Source organism: Mycteria americana, chromosome 12 (assembly GCF_035582795.1).
Source record: "Mycteria americana isolate JAX WOST 10 ecotype Jacksonville Zoo and Gardens chromosome 12, USCA_MyAme_1.0, whole genome shotgun sequence".
In the NCBI taxonomy this organism is placed as follows: domain Eukaryota; kingdom Metazoa; phylum Chordata; class Aves; order Ciconiiformes; family Ciconiidae; genus Mycteria; species Mycteria americana.
Genome location: NC_134376.1, coordinates 4,717,293 through 4,733,114, shown reverse-complemented (window position 1 = coordinate 4,733,114; position 15,822 = coordinate 4,717,293). Strand labels below are relative to the sequence as shown.

Here is a 15,822-nt window from a genome sequence, read left to right as displayed (position 1 = left end):
TGGGTTCCTTCCAGCCCTGGGGCATACATGGACCAGACAGCAGTTGACAACCCTGAATAAGAGCTGGGAAGAGAGATAGGTATAAGAACCTCCCAAGGAGAAACCAGGCTTGCAGCAGTTTGTAAGAGGAGGTGCACTTGGACTCATGATCCACCAAATAAACGAGCAATGTGGCAGTGTAGATAAGACATGGAGGTTAAATACAAGGCAGCAGCAGGACATCAGATGGGCGGTAAAAGAGGAAGGAAACGAACAGCTACACTGAACTCTGGCATTTCTCTTGACGGTTGCTGGGAGGTGGCCAGACAGTGAGAGGAGAAACCCTCCCTGCTGTGCCTCACTTCAGGAACGCTCTTCTCAGTGTGGGCTCTCGGGAGCCTTCTGTGAAGATGGGTTCAGTTCAGGGCTGGGCCATCTCAGGGCAGACTTTGATCATATGACTAATACACAGTTTTCTTAGCCCAAAGAAGGTAGGCACATATCATGCTGTCCCAGTCCAAGAAGGCAAACAAACAAATTAATGCTAGTATCAAGATATTTTGCTCTGTATAAGACAAAATCTCTTAACTGTTCAAGGCCAGACTGACCTGGGGATTTTATGTTTTTCCCTCTCGAAAGTCTTGGGTCATTTCTCTCCTCTGATTATTCTTAAGACTGATACAGTCTGGACATCTCATCTTTTTGTCAGCATGACTAAAGCCCAGCTGGACTACAGTGGCCAGAGCACTTGGGTGAACTGCTAGCTCCACTGCTGTAAGTGATTTTCAATACTTGATACGGTTTAGTACAGTAAGGCTTGCTAAAGCAGATTACAGATGGGTATAATACAAGTCAGGGCAGGCTCCAGGTCAGCAATCCCTCTACAAAGACCAGCTTCAAAGACCAGGACTCCTCCTGCCCCAAGCACAGCCGATACCCACAGTCCCATCCATGAACTGATACCTCGGAAAGTCCATTTTCTGAAGCTGACACTTTGCTCCCTCAGAGGGGACTTCTGCGAGGAGACCAGTTTTGTTTGAATGCTCTGGGATTTCCTGGGACTTTTGCATGCAGCCAGCTGGCACCTCTCCTGAAGCAGCACACGCTCGCTAATGAGAGAACGGGACCCCCCCCCCCGCCAAACAGGGACCGTTTCTGGTCAACACTCCCTGACACGGCTAAGAGACAATAAGGCCCTTCAGGGCTAAATCCTGAGAGCCACAAATGTCTCCTTTGCCAAGGACATCGCTAATTCCTGGTGGTGGCTTGATTCCATAAGCGGCTCAGCGAGGTGACTTTCCAGGTCACCAGCTAATTACAGGTGAAGTGCCAGTGACTGTCTCCAGCAGGAGCGAAAGTTGGGAGCTCTGGGGGAAGAAAGGACGTAAAACATGTTTGCTCAGCTCCGTTTAGCTGAGCCAGCTCCGCCCGGGCAGCTAAAGGGAGGCGAGAAAGGGCTGGGTGGCTTGCAAGGATCTACAGCTGAGTCCCACCATCTCCGCAGCCTGAGAAATCCTGGTACCTCACCGCTGCTGAGCCAGACGGGACACGCTCAGCCTGGCCCGTGGGTGGCTGTTTTAAATCTCCTGGTCCCCCCCACAACCCCTGGCTATTTGTGTGCTGGAGAGGAGGAGGAGGAGGAGGTAACCAGGGGACTGATTATTCCCTACACATCTTCTCCTTTGAGTCTTGCCCATGGCTGGTGGTTTCAAGAGCCAGGACATGGCTAAACCAGCTCCTCTACTGCCCTTCCCGTGACAGGCCCCTTGGCATTTCCCCACCTCTGTGAAACAGCGAGGGGCAAACCAAGCCCTCCGAAACACAATGATGGAGAAACTGTGGTTAAAAAAAAAATCCCCCCCTCTTCCAGCATCTGGCGTTCCTGGGAGGAAATCACCCTGGGCTCCCCCCTGCTCGCCAGAGTCGGGAGCAGTGAGTAATGCTCACAGGCTTCCCTGCCCGGCACCACATTCTTTTCTCCAGCATGTAATGGCCCAGAGGAGGAATAAACCGAGACTTGCTGGAGCAGCCTGCGGAGTAGCTGTGCATGCTGCGGCCTCATGCTGGAGAGGCATCAGGAAGGGCTGTGAAAGGCTCAGCCTCGTTTTACTGGGGGGCCTGGTTGCCTGGAACAGCGAGTGAAATAAGAAGAAAGGAGAAAAAAACACCCTGCAAAGTGTTAACTAATAGAAAGCTTTGCCTGCTGTGCTCTGGAGCATGAAAACCAGCCTGGCTCCCCTGCGCCCAGCGGCTCTGCACCAGCCCATCACTCACCCTCTCCCTGTGCCCGCACCTCTCTCCCCCTGAGCTGCTCTCAGCCCCCGGCATTTTGCTGCTCTGTGGTTTCTCCCTCACTGCCACCATCATCTCTTCTCTTCTTTGTGTCTCAACACATTTTTCCACAGCAATCAGTGACCATTTCAGGGATGGCTGAAGAAAGGCGCCCCATTTCCCTATTGCCATCATCTCTTTTTGCCTCCTGGCCTTCTTCCTGCCCCGTTCCCACCAGCTCCCTCCCTAGGAGCTGCCATTGCCTCCTCCTCCTCACCCCATTTCCCCAAGACCTCAGGTTATAAACCCAGTTTGGGCCTTGCTCCAACCTGTTTCACCTCCCCTGTTGCAAACTGGTGCTTCCAGTAACTCGTCTGCCCAGCCCAGTGTCTGCACCTACAGCCCTGCCAGGCTCCTACTGCACCCGGGGCAGCCGGGAGGGAGGCCGGGGAGATGAAGGGCAGAAACCGGCAGGTCCACCCCGAATACAGCATGATGCCAGAGCAGGATCAGGCCAGGCAGAGGATTAAAGAGCCAATGGAGCCTGTTCCCTGCCTTTCATCTGCTGTCAGCGTGACACAATCACAGCCATTAGCTCTTCAAAGACAGGCAGGTTGGAGGAGCCTTGGGAAGCCAGCACGCCTGTGAGCGAGGCTCCAAGGTCTGCTCTGCCCGAGTTGGCAATGCGCAGCGTCACCTGGCTTTGCTCTCCCTGGCCCCTGACCTGGCAGCCTTGGTCCTCTCTGTCTCCTTCCTTCCGCAGCAGTGGCTCCTGGATCTCATGGGCTTTGCTGTGCCCAGTAGGGTCTCGGCTCCCAGCACAGCTTTGTGAAGGTCCCAGCTGTAGCTGCTCCTTTTCACAAAACTGGAGAATTTGATCCATCAAACAAGGCTGAAGCTTCACAGAAGGGTCAGCAGCCCAAAGGACAGGGACAGAGCCAAGCAGCCTTGCAGACCTCCTTCGCAGCAGAGGCTGGTATCTGCACTGTCCAAGCAAGCCCTGGAGCTGCAGGTGTCACTTGCCATGCAAGAGCATCCTCCCTCCCCACACCCCTTTCCCAGCCCTAACAGCCCAGTGGCCCTGCTTTCTGAAGTCAATTTTTTCCACTTCACAAGACTTTCTCTTGCCTTCTCCTGAAAGCGGCTCCACCCAGCAAGCAGTTTGGCAGAGTATGAATCTCCCAGCCTGAACCCAGGCCTCCTTCCCAGAGCAAACCAGAACAGACAAGCTCAGGCACCTGGTGCAGGGAGAAGTGGGGACACTGCCCCACAGGCCATGGAGGGCTGCAGACTAGCCAAAGGAGCCTTGGCTAAGGGAGAAGCCAGCTGCTTTAGCATGTTCATGGCACCACCACCCCAATTTGCTTTCATACTGCACTCTAGTCATACTGCACTAAGGAGAGACATTTCAGAGGGTGCAGTTGGATCCCCGCTAAGCCCAGCTCCTCCAGCAGCTCCCTATTGCACACACTGGCAGTATCTGGAGAGCTCTGCAGCCCAGGGCAGCCTTGGCAAGCAGGAGGTTTGGCAGGCTCAGCTCTTCCCCGCTGTATCACCACAAGCCATCTGGCTCACGCACCAGACAGCCCGCAGCACCAGCATCCACCCCCGGTCAGATAGCTGACCTGTGCAGCCTGGCAAGGCTAGATCAGAGCATGTAGTTAACTGTCAAGAAGTGGCATGGAAGAAAAGAAAATGAACAATCAACACCAGTCAAGCCTCTATAGTGTGCACTTTTATTTGGACTGGTCTTAAGTCAGTGTACAGGTAGCCCCTCCCTCCCCCACGTACTGGCACCACTTCTCCTAGACCCTGCGGGGGACTGTAAAGCCTTCATTCACATCTATCACTGGGGAACACAGCCCGCTTGCTTGACAAATCGAAGAGAAAAAGGATCAAGTGTGTTTTGTTTTTAAGGCGGAAAGATACAAAAAGACACTTGTTGGGTTACATAATTTACAGACAAGCCATTATAACCTAACACCAGTAACTGGCATCGGCTCCCTCCGAGCTGGGCTGCTGCCTTCACAGAGGCGAGTAACTTCCTGTAACAATGCATTATAACAATATTTGGAATGACTATTAAAAAAAGAAACAAATGTACAATCAAAGTCCTCAGATGCATTGTAGAACTTTGGGGGCGTTCGCTCCAACATGTTTCATTTTAAAGACTGCTGCTGACACCTTCACCATTCCAGTTTTTTAATCCTGAGTCAAGCGCCAAAAAAAAAACAAATAAAGCCATGCCAATCTCGTCTTGTTTTATGCGCATTTATGGGTTTCATTTCATCACAAGGGTGTGGGTGTTGGTAACAGTCCGGTTTAGAAGCATTTGCGGTGGACAATGGAGGGTCCGGATTCATCGTACTCCTGCTTGCTGATCCACATCTGCTGGAAGGTGGACAGGGAGGCCAGGATGGAGCCTCCGATCCAGACAGAGTACTTGCGCTCAGGTGGGGCAATGATCTGCAGGGAAGAGGAGGAATCGGTCAGATGCATCGTGTCACACTACACTCACTGCCCACACGTGGCCCTACAAGACAGAGCTGCCCAATTCCCTTCTCTAGCCCTGGCCAAGATGCCATGAAGTCCAAAAAGGCCTAAGACACAACCTTACACACCCACCTGCCTCCCCTCTCCGCCTTTGCAGCCAATATTTACACTAATCCCATTATTCATATGGTTGGGTGGATGCCATCTTGTCCAGAGCAAGGCCACTAAGGCTGCAGCAGACACAAAAGTATGGTTTCTACCTTTTCTAGGAGGAGTTTAACTTACCCCCCACCCACCCACTCTGCATTTCAGCATTAACAGGAGTGCTGAGAGGTTCCCCTCACTCCATCCTACCTTGATTTTCATTGTGCTGGGTGCCAGGGCTGTGATCTCCTTCTGCATCCTGTCAGCAATGCCAGGGTACATTGTGGTACCACCAGACAGCACTGTGTTGGCATACAGGTCCTTACGGATATCCACATCACACTTCATGATGGAGTTGAAGGTAGTTTCATGGATACCACAGGACTCCATACCTGTGAGGAAGAGGCAGTCTCAAGTCAGCAAGGGCTCAGACACAGCCAAGGAAGCCCGAAGAGCTACTATGGGCAACCAAGAGACCAGGGGCCCTTCAGCAGGAAGGCAGTACAAAGCCATGGCTCCAACAGGCTCGACCTCCTGTTCTACTGTCCCAAGTCCCTCTAACAAACGCCTTTAAGGCTGTATGAAAAGCGAGGCTAACTGGTGGGACAGCACAGACCTTGCTATGGACCAGCAGTAACATGGTAACTGGCTGCCATGGTCTCCAGGTCACCCTTTACAGAAAGGAACATTGAGGAGCACAGGGTATCCTAGAAGAGTTGGACTTACCCAAGAAAGATGGCTGGAAGAGGGCCTCAGGGCACCTGAACCTCTCATTGCCAATGGTGATGACCTGGCCATCAGGGAGTTCATAGCTCTTCTCCAGGGAAGAGCTAGAGGCAGCTGTGGCCATCTCCTGCTCAAAATCCAGGGCAACATAGCACAGCTTCTCCTTGATGTCACGCACAATTTCTCTCTCGGCTGTGGTGGTGAAGCTGTAGCCTCTCTCTGTCAGGATCTTCATGAGGTAGTCCGTCAGGTCACGGCCAGCCAGATCCAGACGGAGGATGGCATGGGGGAGGGCATAACCTTCATAGATGGGCACAGTGTGGGTAACACCATCACCAGAGTCCATCACAATACCAGTGGTACGACCAGAGGCATACAGGGACAACACAGCCTGGATGGCTACATACATGGCTGGGGTGTTGAAGGTCTCGAACATGATCTAGGGAGAGAAAAGAAGGGGTTGAGTCAACAGCAAAAAACAGGTTCTTGCTACAGACCTACGCCAAGTCCATGCAAGTGGTTTTAACTTTTGTCCCTAAGAGACTTCTCTCCACTCCCCCTCGAAGTCCATGCTTATCTTGCCTGGTCTCCACCCACACCTGCCAGGTTAGAGCCTGAGCAGGGACACCACCCACAACAGACCCATCCACATGTCACAGCAAGGAATAAAACAAATGCCAAGTAAACTACAGTACAGTCACTCAAGGCTGGTAAATGGATTAGTGTGTCTAGTCAGAAACAGCAGTTAGACAAGTTGCTAGTTCAGTCTCAGAGAAAGCCAGCTTAGAAGAGCAAACAAAACCTGTCAAGGTCCAGCAAAGAGGAGACTCAGGTCAGGAAAGGAAAACCCTGTAAAGATGGCAAAAAGGGAGAATAGTGGTGAAGGAGGAGAGAGGACAACATGGAAGAGGAGAGCTGGCCTGCAGCAACATCTGCTGTAGCTCCAAAGCTTTACACACCTGTGTCATCTTCTCTCTGTTGGCTTTGGGGTTCAGGGGAGCCTCTGTGAGCAGCACAGGGTGCTCCTCAGGGGCTACTCTCAGCTCGTTGTAGAAAGTGTGGTGCCAGATCTTCTCCATGTCATCCCAGTTGGTGACAATACCGTGTTCAATGGGGTACTTCAGGGTCAGGATACCTCTTTTGCTCTGGGCTTCATCACCAACATAGCTGTCTTTCTGGCCCATACCAACCATCACACCCTGCACAACAAAGAAAAAGCAGTAAGCACAGCTGAAGGACAAGCCCCACCAGGCGGATAACCTTCTTTTCCCAAAGCTGGGTCTCCCACTACTGTCCCTCTGCTGTCCCCACTCTATCAGGAGAGGCATTCAGCCAACTGCTCCAACACACACACTGCACAAAAGCTCTGCAGGAGGCCGCGTTCCCCACCAGCTGCGTTGCAGTGCAGAGGCCTCTTGTGTTATAAAGCCAAATGGAAGTGTCTCTCAAAGCTTGATGACTCTAGAGGAAGCATTTCCACCAAAAGCTCCTCTCTCTTGTCCAGTAACGGGCACCCCAGCCACCTACCTGATGTCTGGGGCGACCCACGATGGATGGAAAGACAGCACGGGGGGCATCATCCCCGGCAAAACCGGCCTTGCACATACCGGAACCATTGTCAACAACGAGCGCAGCGATATCATCATCCATGGCTGGCTGCGGAAGAAAAGGAGAGAAAGAGACACATCAGCACCACCGCTCACGCGCCAGCCACCGAGCCCCGCGGCGGGAAGGGAAGGGGAGGGGAGGCGATGCCGCCAAGGCCTTCCCCACCCATTTCCTTCCTGCCGCCGCGGCACCGCTTCGCCCGGCGCCCGCTAGAGGGGGCGACGCCTCCCAGGCTGCGGCGCGGCGCGATTTGGGACAAAGGAAGTCCCTGCGCCCTCTGGTTATTACCATAAAAGGCAATGGATGCGCCGCGCCGGCCCCGCTCGCCGCCGGCTTTCGGGGGGACGCCGGCAGCCACTCCCCCCGGCCACGCCCCAGCACCCCGCCGTGTGCCAGCCGGCCGGGCTCGACGCCTCGCCGGGCTCCCCGCAGCTCACGCACGGTGCTCGCCCCGGTGCAGAGCGGCTCGGGGAGCCCGGAGCCGCCCCGAAAGCGCTCCTGCGGCCTCGAGAGGGCCGCTGCAAGGAGAGCAGTAGCCACCTCGCCCAGCCCGCTAGCCCAGCGTGACCGGGGCTCTGCCCCATCGAACAGCGGCAGCACGGGTGGGATTAAAGGCGGGGGCTTACGCAATAGCCGCCCGCCCCGAGGGGGGCGAGCTCAGCCCCGGCGCCTCCGACAGCGCCGGTTTAATCCGCTGGCGAGAGGGGGGGCGGCGGCAGCGGCCGGCACATGTGCCAGCCCCGCACGGGGCAGCCTGGGAAGTGTAGTCGCTGCCCGGAGCGGCCAGGCTGCCCGCACAAGGGCACCGCCGCCGCCCGGCCTCACGGGGGCTTCTCCCCTTCTCCCCCCCACCCCCTGCACGCAGCTTTTGTTCCCGTGCAGCAGCCTCGCCCTCCGCAGGGGTGCCGCCCCCCTTCCCCGCAAGAAAAAGCCACCGGGGCTGTTTGCATGTGCCCGGGCGGGGGGGGACGGGGGGGACCGCGCCCCTCTCCAGCGGGGGACAACGCCCCCAGGCCCAGCCGCGCCGCGGGCCCCCCGAACCCCCCACCGGCGGCTGGGGGAGGGGGCAGCGTGGAGCAGACAAAGCCCCGCGCCCCATTCCCCCCCCCGCCCCTCCCTGGGACACAATAGCCGAGCCGCCCGCTCCCCCGGCCCCACGCACGGCCGCCAGCAATCCTCTTAGAAAGCGGATTAGCCCCACGGGCGGCAGGGGGGCGACCCACACACCCCCCACAAGCAGCACCCCGAAACCCCTGTGAAAGCACCATCTCCTTCCCCATCCCCTAAAATATGGCAGCGCACGGCGGGCCGGGCTCCCCCACCACCACCCCCAGCAAACAAAGAGCGCCTTCAGAAGCGGGCGCGCCATCTTCTAAATAAGCTTAACCAACCCAATATTAATAAGAGCAACGATTTAACGGCGGAGCGCGGAGATGAGCCCCCCCGGTCCCGCTCACCTTCGGGGAGTTGCGCGGTCAGAACCGGGGCGGGCGGCGCGAGGCGGCGGCGGGAGCGGGGCGCGCGCGCGCGTGAGGCAGGCAGAGCTCGCAGCGGCTCCCGCCCGCTGCCCGCCCTGCCTTTTATTGGGCCGCCGCCGCCGCCGCCTCGCCATAAAAGGAAACTTTCGGAGCGCGCCGCTCTGATTGGCCCCTGCTGCGCCTCCCCGCCTCGTGCCGCCCCGCCTCCCCGGCGCGCGCGCGCCGCCCCGCCCCGCCCGGCGCGCGCGGCAGCGCCCCCCGCCCTGCAAAGAGAAAAAATATTGGGGGGGGGGGGGGGGGGAAGGGCAAAGTAAATGGGGGAGTGGGGTGCGGGGGGGGGGGGTGCAGCCCCCCCCAATTCCACTCTGCTTCGCTGGGGAAGGGGGCTGTCGTCCCCGTGCTCGGCCCCCGCCGGGGGTCGCGGTGGCCCGGCCGCCGCCGTGCAGCCCCCCGGAGGGGAGCCGCCGCAGCCCGCACACAAAGCCCCGCGGCGGGGGAGGGGGGGGTGTCCCGGCTCGATCGCCCCCGGGCGGTGCGGGAGCCGGGGGAGGCGGCTGCAGCCCCCCCAGGAGGGGACGGGGGTACCCCTGGGGGCAACGTGCTGCGGGACCCGCTCCCCCCGGGGGGGGGGGGGGAGCCTCCTGCCTGTCCTGCCTGCTCCTGCCTGCTCCTGCCTGCAGCGCTGCCCATCGCCCTGGCCACGGGGAGGGCCCGTCGCCTGCACCCCCAGGCGCGGGGCAAACACCGGTAACCCCCGCTGGGTCCCGGGCTGGAGCGGGACGCGGGGCCAAGTTCAGTGCTGATGTCAGCAGGCAGCGGCGACACGGCTGCTGCCAGCCGGCTGCCAGGCCCCCGGCCCTTGAACCCGCCCGGGGAACGTCGCGGCCGGCTGCGGGCACCGTTAAAGGCCGCGTCCCGGCGGCCGTACCTGAGTGAAGGAAACGCTGCCCTGGCTCTGACTCGGGCGCTGAGCCAAGCGGGGGGCCCTGGTCCCCGCTCCCCGTCCTGCCCCGGGCTGGCGGGGGTCACTGCGGGAGCAGTGATTTGGGCGGATTTGGGCAATATTTGTTTCTGTCCTCTTTGATCCAAAGCTTGCCGGAGCGGGAGACGCGGCCGCTCCTGCCCGGGCTGCCTTTCTGCAATTCCCTCTTTGGCTCTTACAGCCAAATACCGGCTGGAAATAAAGGCGAGGGCAGCGTCCGCGGAGCAGCAGGCAGCGGCGACAAGAAGGCTTTGCGTCTCCAGAGCGTTATGTGAACGCAGGCTGATTAATCAAGTTAATTAAGCAGCCCTGTAAGTAAAGTAGCAGCAGCCACTCGCAATCTGTTGCCGGTTGGAAGCGCGCAGACTTCGACGTGGGGACCTTGCGTGCCTAGTCTCAGCGGTTTGAAAACAGCAATGACAGGGGAAAAAACATTAAAATCTGGGGAAAAAAAATGCTAAAAATGCCTGTTCTCCACGGGACGCCCCTCGCCCGGCGTCGCAGGGGTGGGCTGGGGGAGCCAGCCCTGCCATCGGGGTCTTGCAGCCTGTGCTGGCGAGCTCTTTGTCACTGGGATGCTGCAGAGATGACCGTGAGGATGAGGATGGGGCCTGGAGGATGGGCCCCCTCCCCAAACTGCCAGCCGCCCTCCCAAGCGGGGGGTCTGGCCAACGTGGGGGGGACCCAGGCGTTATCACCCCCCCAGCATTGCTCCCTGCTGTGGGACAAACAAAGGAGGAGAGCAGCAGGAGGAATCTGCAAAAGCCCGCTGAGATGGAGATTTGCAATTACCTGGGGGGGGCCAGGGGGGGATTGGAGGAGATGGGACAGCAGGGGTGGATGGGAACACGAGGAGCAGCCCTTTTCCATGGGACGGCATCCCCTTCCCCAGGAGGACCTTGTCCAGGAGTGGTGGAGGTGCCCCAAAACCCAGCACCATGACTGCTCCCAGATGGGTGCTTTGGAGGGGATGGTGTGGAGTGGAGGGACAGGAGCCCCATGGGCTCTGCTGGGCCACCCCAGGGCCATGCCTCCTCCCTCAGGTCAGAGGCAGCCATGGTGATGGACCTGCCCTGCCGGGCCACACTGTGGCCATGCCTCGTTCCCTCCACGCTGGAGATGGCCACGGTGATGGACCTCCCTGCCAGGCCACCTTGGGACCATGCCATCCCCTCCGCACTGGAGATGGCCATGGTGATGGAGCAGAGATGACTCCAGCACACGGGGACTGTCCCCACGGGAAGCCCTCGGTGGAAGGAGACCCAGTCTGGGTGAGCTGGGGTTTCTGCAGGGCCGTGCTGGAGCAGAGCTGCCTTTGCATGGTCGTTTCCCTGCCGCCTCAGGTGGCTCGTGCAAGATCTCTGTATCGCAGCTTCCCTTGCAGTAAAATGGGAGTCATCGTTGTTAATTACCTACCTCACAGGGAATTAATTAATGTTTGCGCTCCACTTTGAAAAGGCTGATTATTAATTAGAAGATGCTACGTCAAATAAGGGGAGCCACAAGGCATGGGTACAGCTGATGGCCCTTGCGGGTGTAAAGCGTGGTCCACGATCGTGCTGATAAGGGGTCTGCAGGTAACAGCAGCGGGAAAAAGTCCTACAACAGCACTGGGGTGATGAGTTTGGGACGGGGAATGTCAGCAGGAGGTCAGGACCGGGTGGGGAGGCCACCGTGGCTCATGGGGGTCTCGGTCAGCTGGCCGGGGGCCTGCATCAGAGGGACGGGATGCTCCGCTCTGCTGCGTCCTGGTGAGCTGCTTGGGTGGAGCGGGGCTGGGGAGCCAGGTATGCAAGACAGCCCATTAGGCGGGGAGGGGAATTACCGGGCAATTAGCATCTCTTGATTATTGGACTGAATCAGAAAGCAGTCAATCTGCCAGCATCCGGCGGGCAGTACCACCGGCCCCGCATCTCCTGGCCTTGGGGGGCAGTGGGATTTGGCCTCAGTGGGGATGGCAGGATGTGGCCCGCAGCACACGGCCAGGTGCCACTGCTTCCTCCCAGCTTGAAGACACTTTGATAGCGAAGCCACCAGCCAGTCACCGTGTTCACCACCCAGACCATGCACGGTATGACGGACCAAGCTGGCTCCGCTGGCCGCGGCTCGGGGCTCTCCTCCCATCTGCTCCTGGGGTGTTGCAAGAGCCGAGAGGAGAGAAAGGGGAACCGAGCAGAGAGGTCCCTGGCTGTCGTGTTACCCTTGGGCAAACATCACAGGCTCCCGAGTTTCCCTGTTTTGCTTCACTTCTCCCTGCGCGTCCTTGGCGCTCGCCTGGCCCCGGCTCTGGACAAAACTATCCAGGGGAGGATCCTCCTGCCCTTCAGCGGCTGATAGGGCTGGACTTGAATTTCTGCACTTGTGGGACAACATGTGAGCTCTGCTTTCTACTCGCTTCTTCCAGCCCTTCCCCTAGAGCAGAAGCCCTTTGCTCACGCAGGGATGGCATCTGCTGCACATTTGGGGAGAGGAAGGTCAAGGCGAGGAAATAATCCCAGCAGCTTTTGGGGCTGGCTTCAACTTCTGCACATCCCCTTCAGCTCCTCCATCGCTGTCCTCCCCACGCGCTCGGGCCTCCGCTCTCTCCCTCTTGCTGTCGTGACAATGAGAAAAAAGGTGGAAACTTCTGAAACCAGCCCAGTCGCTTTAAATCACCCTCCTGCAAAAATCACAGCGGTTTTTCAGAGTGCTGCCTTTCCCCTCCCTTCTCACTCCCCAAGGGGAAGAGGGAAAGGTGCTGGCCACATGCCCTATTTCGCAGGCACAGGGACTATCCCATCGCCTTCCTCTTTTTCAATTCACTCCTTGCAGCATCAGCTCCGATGGGAATTTGCGGGAGGTAAAATCTAAGCAGGAACCCCAGGCCCATGTCCCCCTTTGGAGGTGTTCGGGGGCCTCAGCGCAGCCCCCACTCTCCCTTTACGGGGATACGTTCAGCGTTAAAACCTGAAGCAAAACAGCCCCTGACATTTTCCTGACTCGTTGCGTTGCATCCCCGATGCTAGCTCATCCCCAGCGAGCTGCAGGCTCTCCTCTCCCCCTTTAAGCATCACTCCCCACTCTCGTACATCCCTCCCCAAGGTTTCTGCTCTTTTCTATTGATCCTCAAGCTCTCTCCGATTTATCAGTGCCTTTTGCAGAGAGAGATGAAAGCCTTTGCCTCTGCAGACCTCCATGTGCAAGGGACCATACTCCCCCGATCTGCTGTATCCGCGGTGCATCGAGCATCTCCCCCATCCACAATGGAGGTAAATTAATGATTTGTATCACGCTGGAAAACTGTATAAATTCACCACTTTCCATCTTTGGGCAACCGATAGACATCCCATGCCAGGTTTTGCTGAGGCTGTTGGAAAGGGCACAGCCCTGCCCAGGTAGCAGAGGTGGTAGAAGGGGACACGTGCCTGGTTTATAGACTGCTGTCCCTGGTAACAGGACTTCTGGAGAGGTTGAAGCCCTGAGCAGTGGTTTTTCTCCCCCCATTTCCCCCGCCATGCCTATCCTCGCTGCCTCCAGCCCCATCTCTCCGTGCCCCTGTTCCTTCCCCAGCCCCTTCATTGCGTACCCCGGGCTGATCCCTGCGCCAACATTTCCAGATCGTGACGCTGGCCCCAGGGTCCCCCAGCCCACGCAGGCAGCAGGAGACCAGGGCTTCGTTCCCAGCCTTGCAGGCACCTGGGAAAGCGGCCGGACGTTACAGTGGCGGGGGAACGAGCAAGTGCTGGGGCTGGGCACCCTCTGGCCAGCTTCATCCTGGCCCCCAGCAGCCATGCTGCCCTCCCACCCTCCCTGGGCTGAGCTGGCTTGGCCAGAGCAGAGCAAAGCCCTCCCTTCCCCCACCGGTTAAATGTGCTGCTGGTGCTGTCTTGGTTGACCTTGACAGCAAGAGCCGATGAGGCCCAAGCGTTGAATTGTTTTTGGCCCAAGGTCATTCCCCGGCACAGCACGATTACACCGGCACGGCCGGACCCCTGGGGCGATGCTAGCCGGGCTCCCAGCCTCAGCCCTCCCGGCCGCCCCGCACATCTTTGGGCTCCGCTTCTCCCACAGCGATGGGACGGGTACAAGCTAAGCCCTACGCCGGCCTCTTCCCCCGGGCAGGAGCTTCCCCGCAGGGACTGAGAGCGGCGGAGCAGCCCTGCCCCTCCAGCCAGGCCCGGTGTCAGCTTCAGGGGATATTTCCTCCAGCTAAAAACAGAAGGGGAAGAGAAAAAGCTGATGCTCCCTGGGCTTTCTCTGCAAGTCTCAGCTCTCTGGCCCTGCTCGCCCCACCCGCATCCCAAACACCACTGAATGACCCCTCTGCCATGATGCAGCCCCGGGGGGGACTTTCCCGCAAAGGATGCTCCCCGGGGCTCGGTTACCTGGCCCACCAAAAGACTCCTGCGCGTGTTACGCGGCTCTATGCCGAGCCCTATGGTGTATTTCAACTGCTTCTTAATTACTTTGAGAATTGATTTTTCTCGGTCGCTGACGATAAAGGCAGGGAGGCAGCTGGACAGGGTTTTCCGCTCATACAGTACCTAGGAAATGAAACAGATCCTGGGCTACCCAAGCATGCCGGGAAATTCGCTTTGATCTCTGCTGGGCTCATGGCACTTTCCATCTGGGGGCTTCAAGCCTTTGGCAGAGGTGACCTGTCCCACCTCGGAGAGAGAAGGGAAGAGTGCTGACTTGATTTTCGGTGTGGGAAATGGAGGTGCAGAGAGCAGGGATGCCCATTGCCGCCGGTCACGAGGGCTCTCCCACCCATGCCAGGTGATATGAAGCGCTTCTGACTGCAGGCAATTCTGCTTTGGGTTTGGGGGTGCGATTCCCGTTTATCTTCAGCAACAGGGGTCACGTTGGCTTCGTGGTTAAATGGAAGAGAGGGGTCTGAGACAGCTGTGCTGCCACGGCTGGGGCAGCCCTGAGCGACCGCAGATGGGGACCCCCACCCCTCCGGCGGTCCCAGACCTGCACCCAGCTCCCCTGCCCACGGGCGCAGGGATGCTCGGGGAAGGGTGGGGTTTGCCTGTTCCTAGAAGGAGGGATGCGGAGGCACACGTCCCAGCCCCATCCCTGCCCGGGCTGGCCCCCGGCTCTGTTTGTGCAGCTGGTGCCAAGCCCTGACGCAAGCGGCTCGCCCCAGGCGGGGAGTCGGCGGTGGAGGAGTGGGTCCTGCTGTTGTCAATGCCCCGTCCGCTCCCCGGTGCTCTGCCAGGTTAAAATAAACCCTCAGGAGTGATTCAGCCTGTTACGGAGCACTCAGCCCTTTCACCAGAGCCACCAGAAATGAAACCCAGCTGCCATCCATCTCCCCCCACCTTGACTCCCTGCCAGGGAGCGGATGCAGGGGAGGAGGACCCGGGAGGTTTTCACCCGGTGCCAGGCAAACCGGGCTTGTTTCTGGTCCCCATGGCAGGGATAACAGCGGGGTGATGCCGCTCACGACAGGCAGTCGGCGAGGGATGGAGAGAGCCCGTGTGCTCCGTGGGCTGATGCCGCTCCCAAGCAGCCCCTCTGGTCCAGCTCTCGCCGAGATCTGCAGCAAACCCAGGGGCAAGCCGGCGAGCTTGCACCAGTATCATCCCTCCAATGTCATCCAGAGGCCACTCCGCACACAAACCGGGGACGAAAGGAAACCACAGCCGCAAAACCTGTGTGCAGAGGCACCGATCCCCGCTGCATTTTATTACCCTCTCAGCCCATTGCCCCTAAGTTTCCATCCCTCACTCGAGACAGTATTTCCTCGTGTGCTTTGTTTGGCTCATTTCACACATTCCTGATGTGAGATAAGATCTCAAGAGAAAGGCAAAACAAAAGCCGTGGGTGCCATGTGCTGACTGTCACTCCCCTGACGCATTAAGGTACCCTGCCCACTCCTCACCAGCTCACCCCTGGGACTAGCGAGGACACCCTGATGTTCATCCCGCCGTGGCCTGGTCCGTGGGATGGAGATCTGGAAGGAGAAAGTGTGATGGGACTCGGGTGGGTTTGTGAGTTGTCAGGTCCCTCCTGCTCCCGAGGAGGAGGACAGCATCTCTGCTCTCTCCTGGAGCCAAGGTTCCTTTGCCACCCTTGGGTGACATCTCCACTGTCCCATGTGGGTGATGTGTGCACGGGCGGGCATTGAGCCCATCCAGGGCGGTGGAGGAGTTA

The 15,822-nt window shown here is 58.5% G+C and overlaps 1 protein-coding gene across 1 annotated transcript; it reads right to left on the bottom strand.

The window, feature by feature from the left end:
• Positions 1 to 3,963: 3,963 nt before the first annotated feature.
• Positions 3,964 to 8,837, bottom strand: ACTB (actin beta). Its single transcript, XM_075514820.1, has 6 exons — positions 8,679 to 8,837; positions 7,141 to 7,269; positions 6,573 to 6,812; positions 5,614 to 6,052; positions 5,098 to 5,279; positions 3,964 to 4,716 (listed from the first exon to the last, which is right to left on the bottom strand). Exons 2-6 carry the CDS (start codon positions 7,261 to 7,263, stop codon positions 4,573 to 4,575), a joined length of 1,128 nt encoding a protein of 375 aa, XP_075370935.1. The 5' UTR covers positions 7,264 to 7,269; positions 8,679 to 8,837; the 3' UTR covers positions 3,964 to 4,572.
• Positions 8,838 to 15,822: the final 6,985 nt, after the last annotated feature.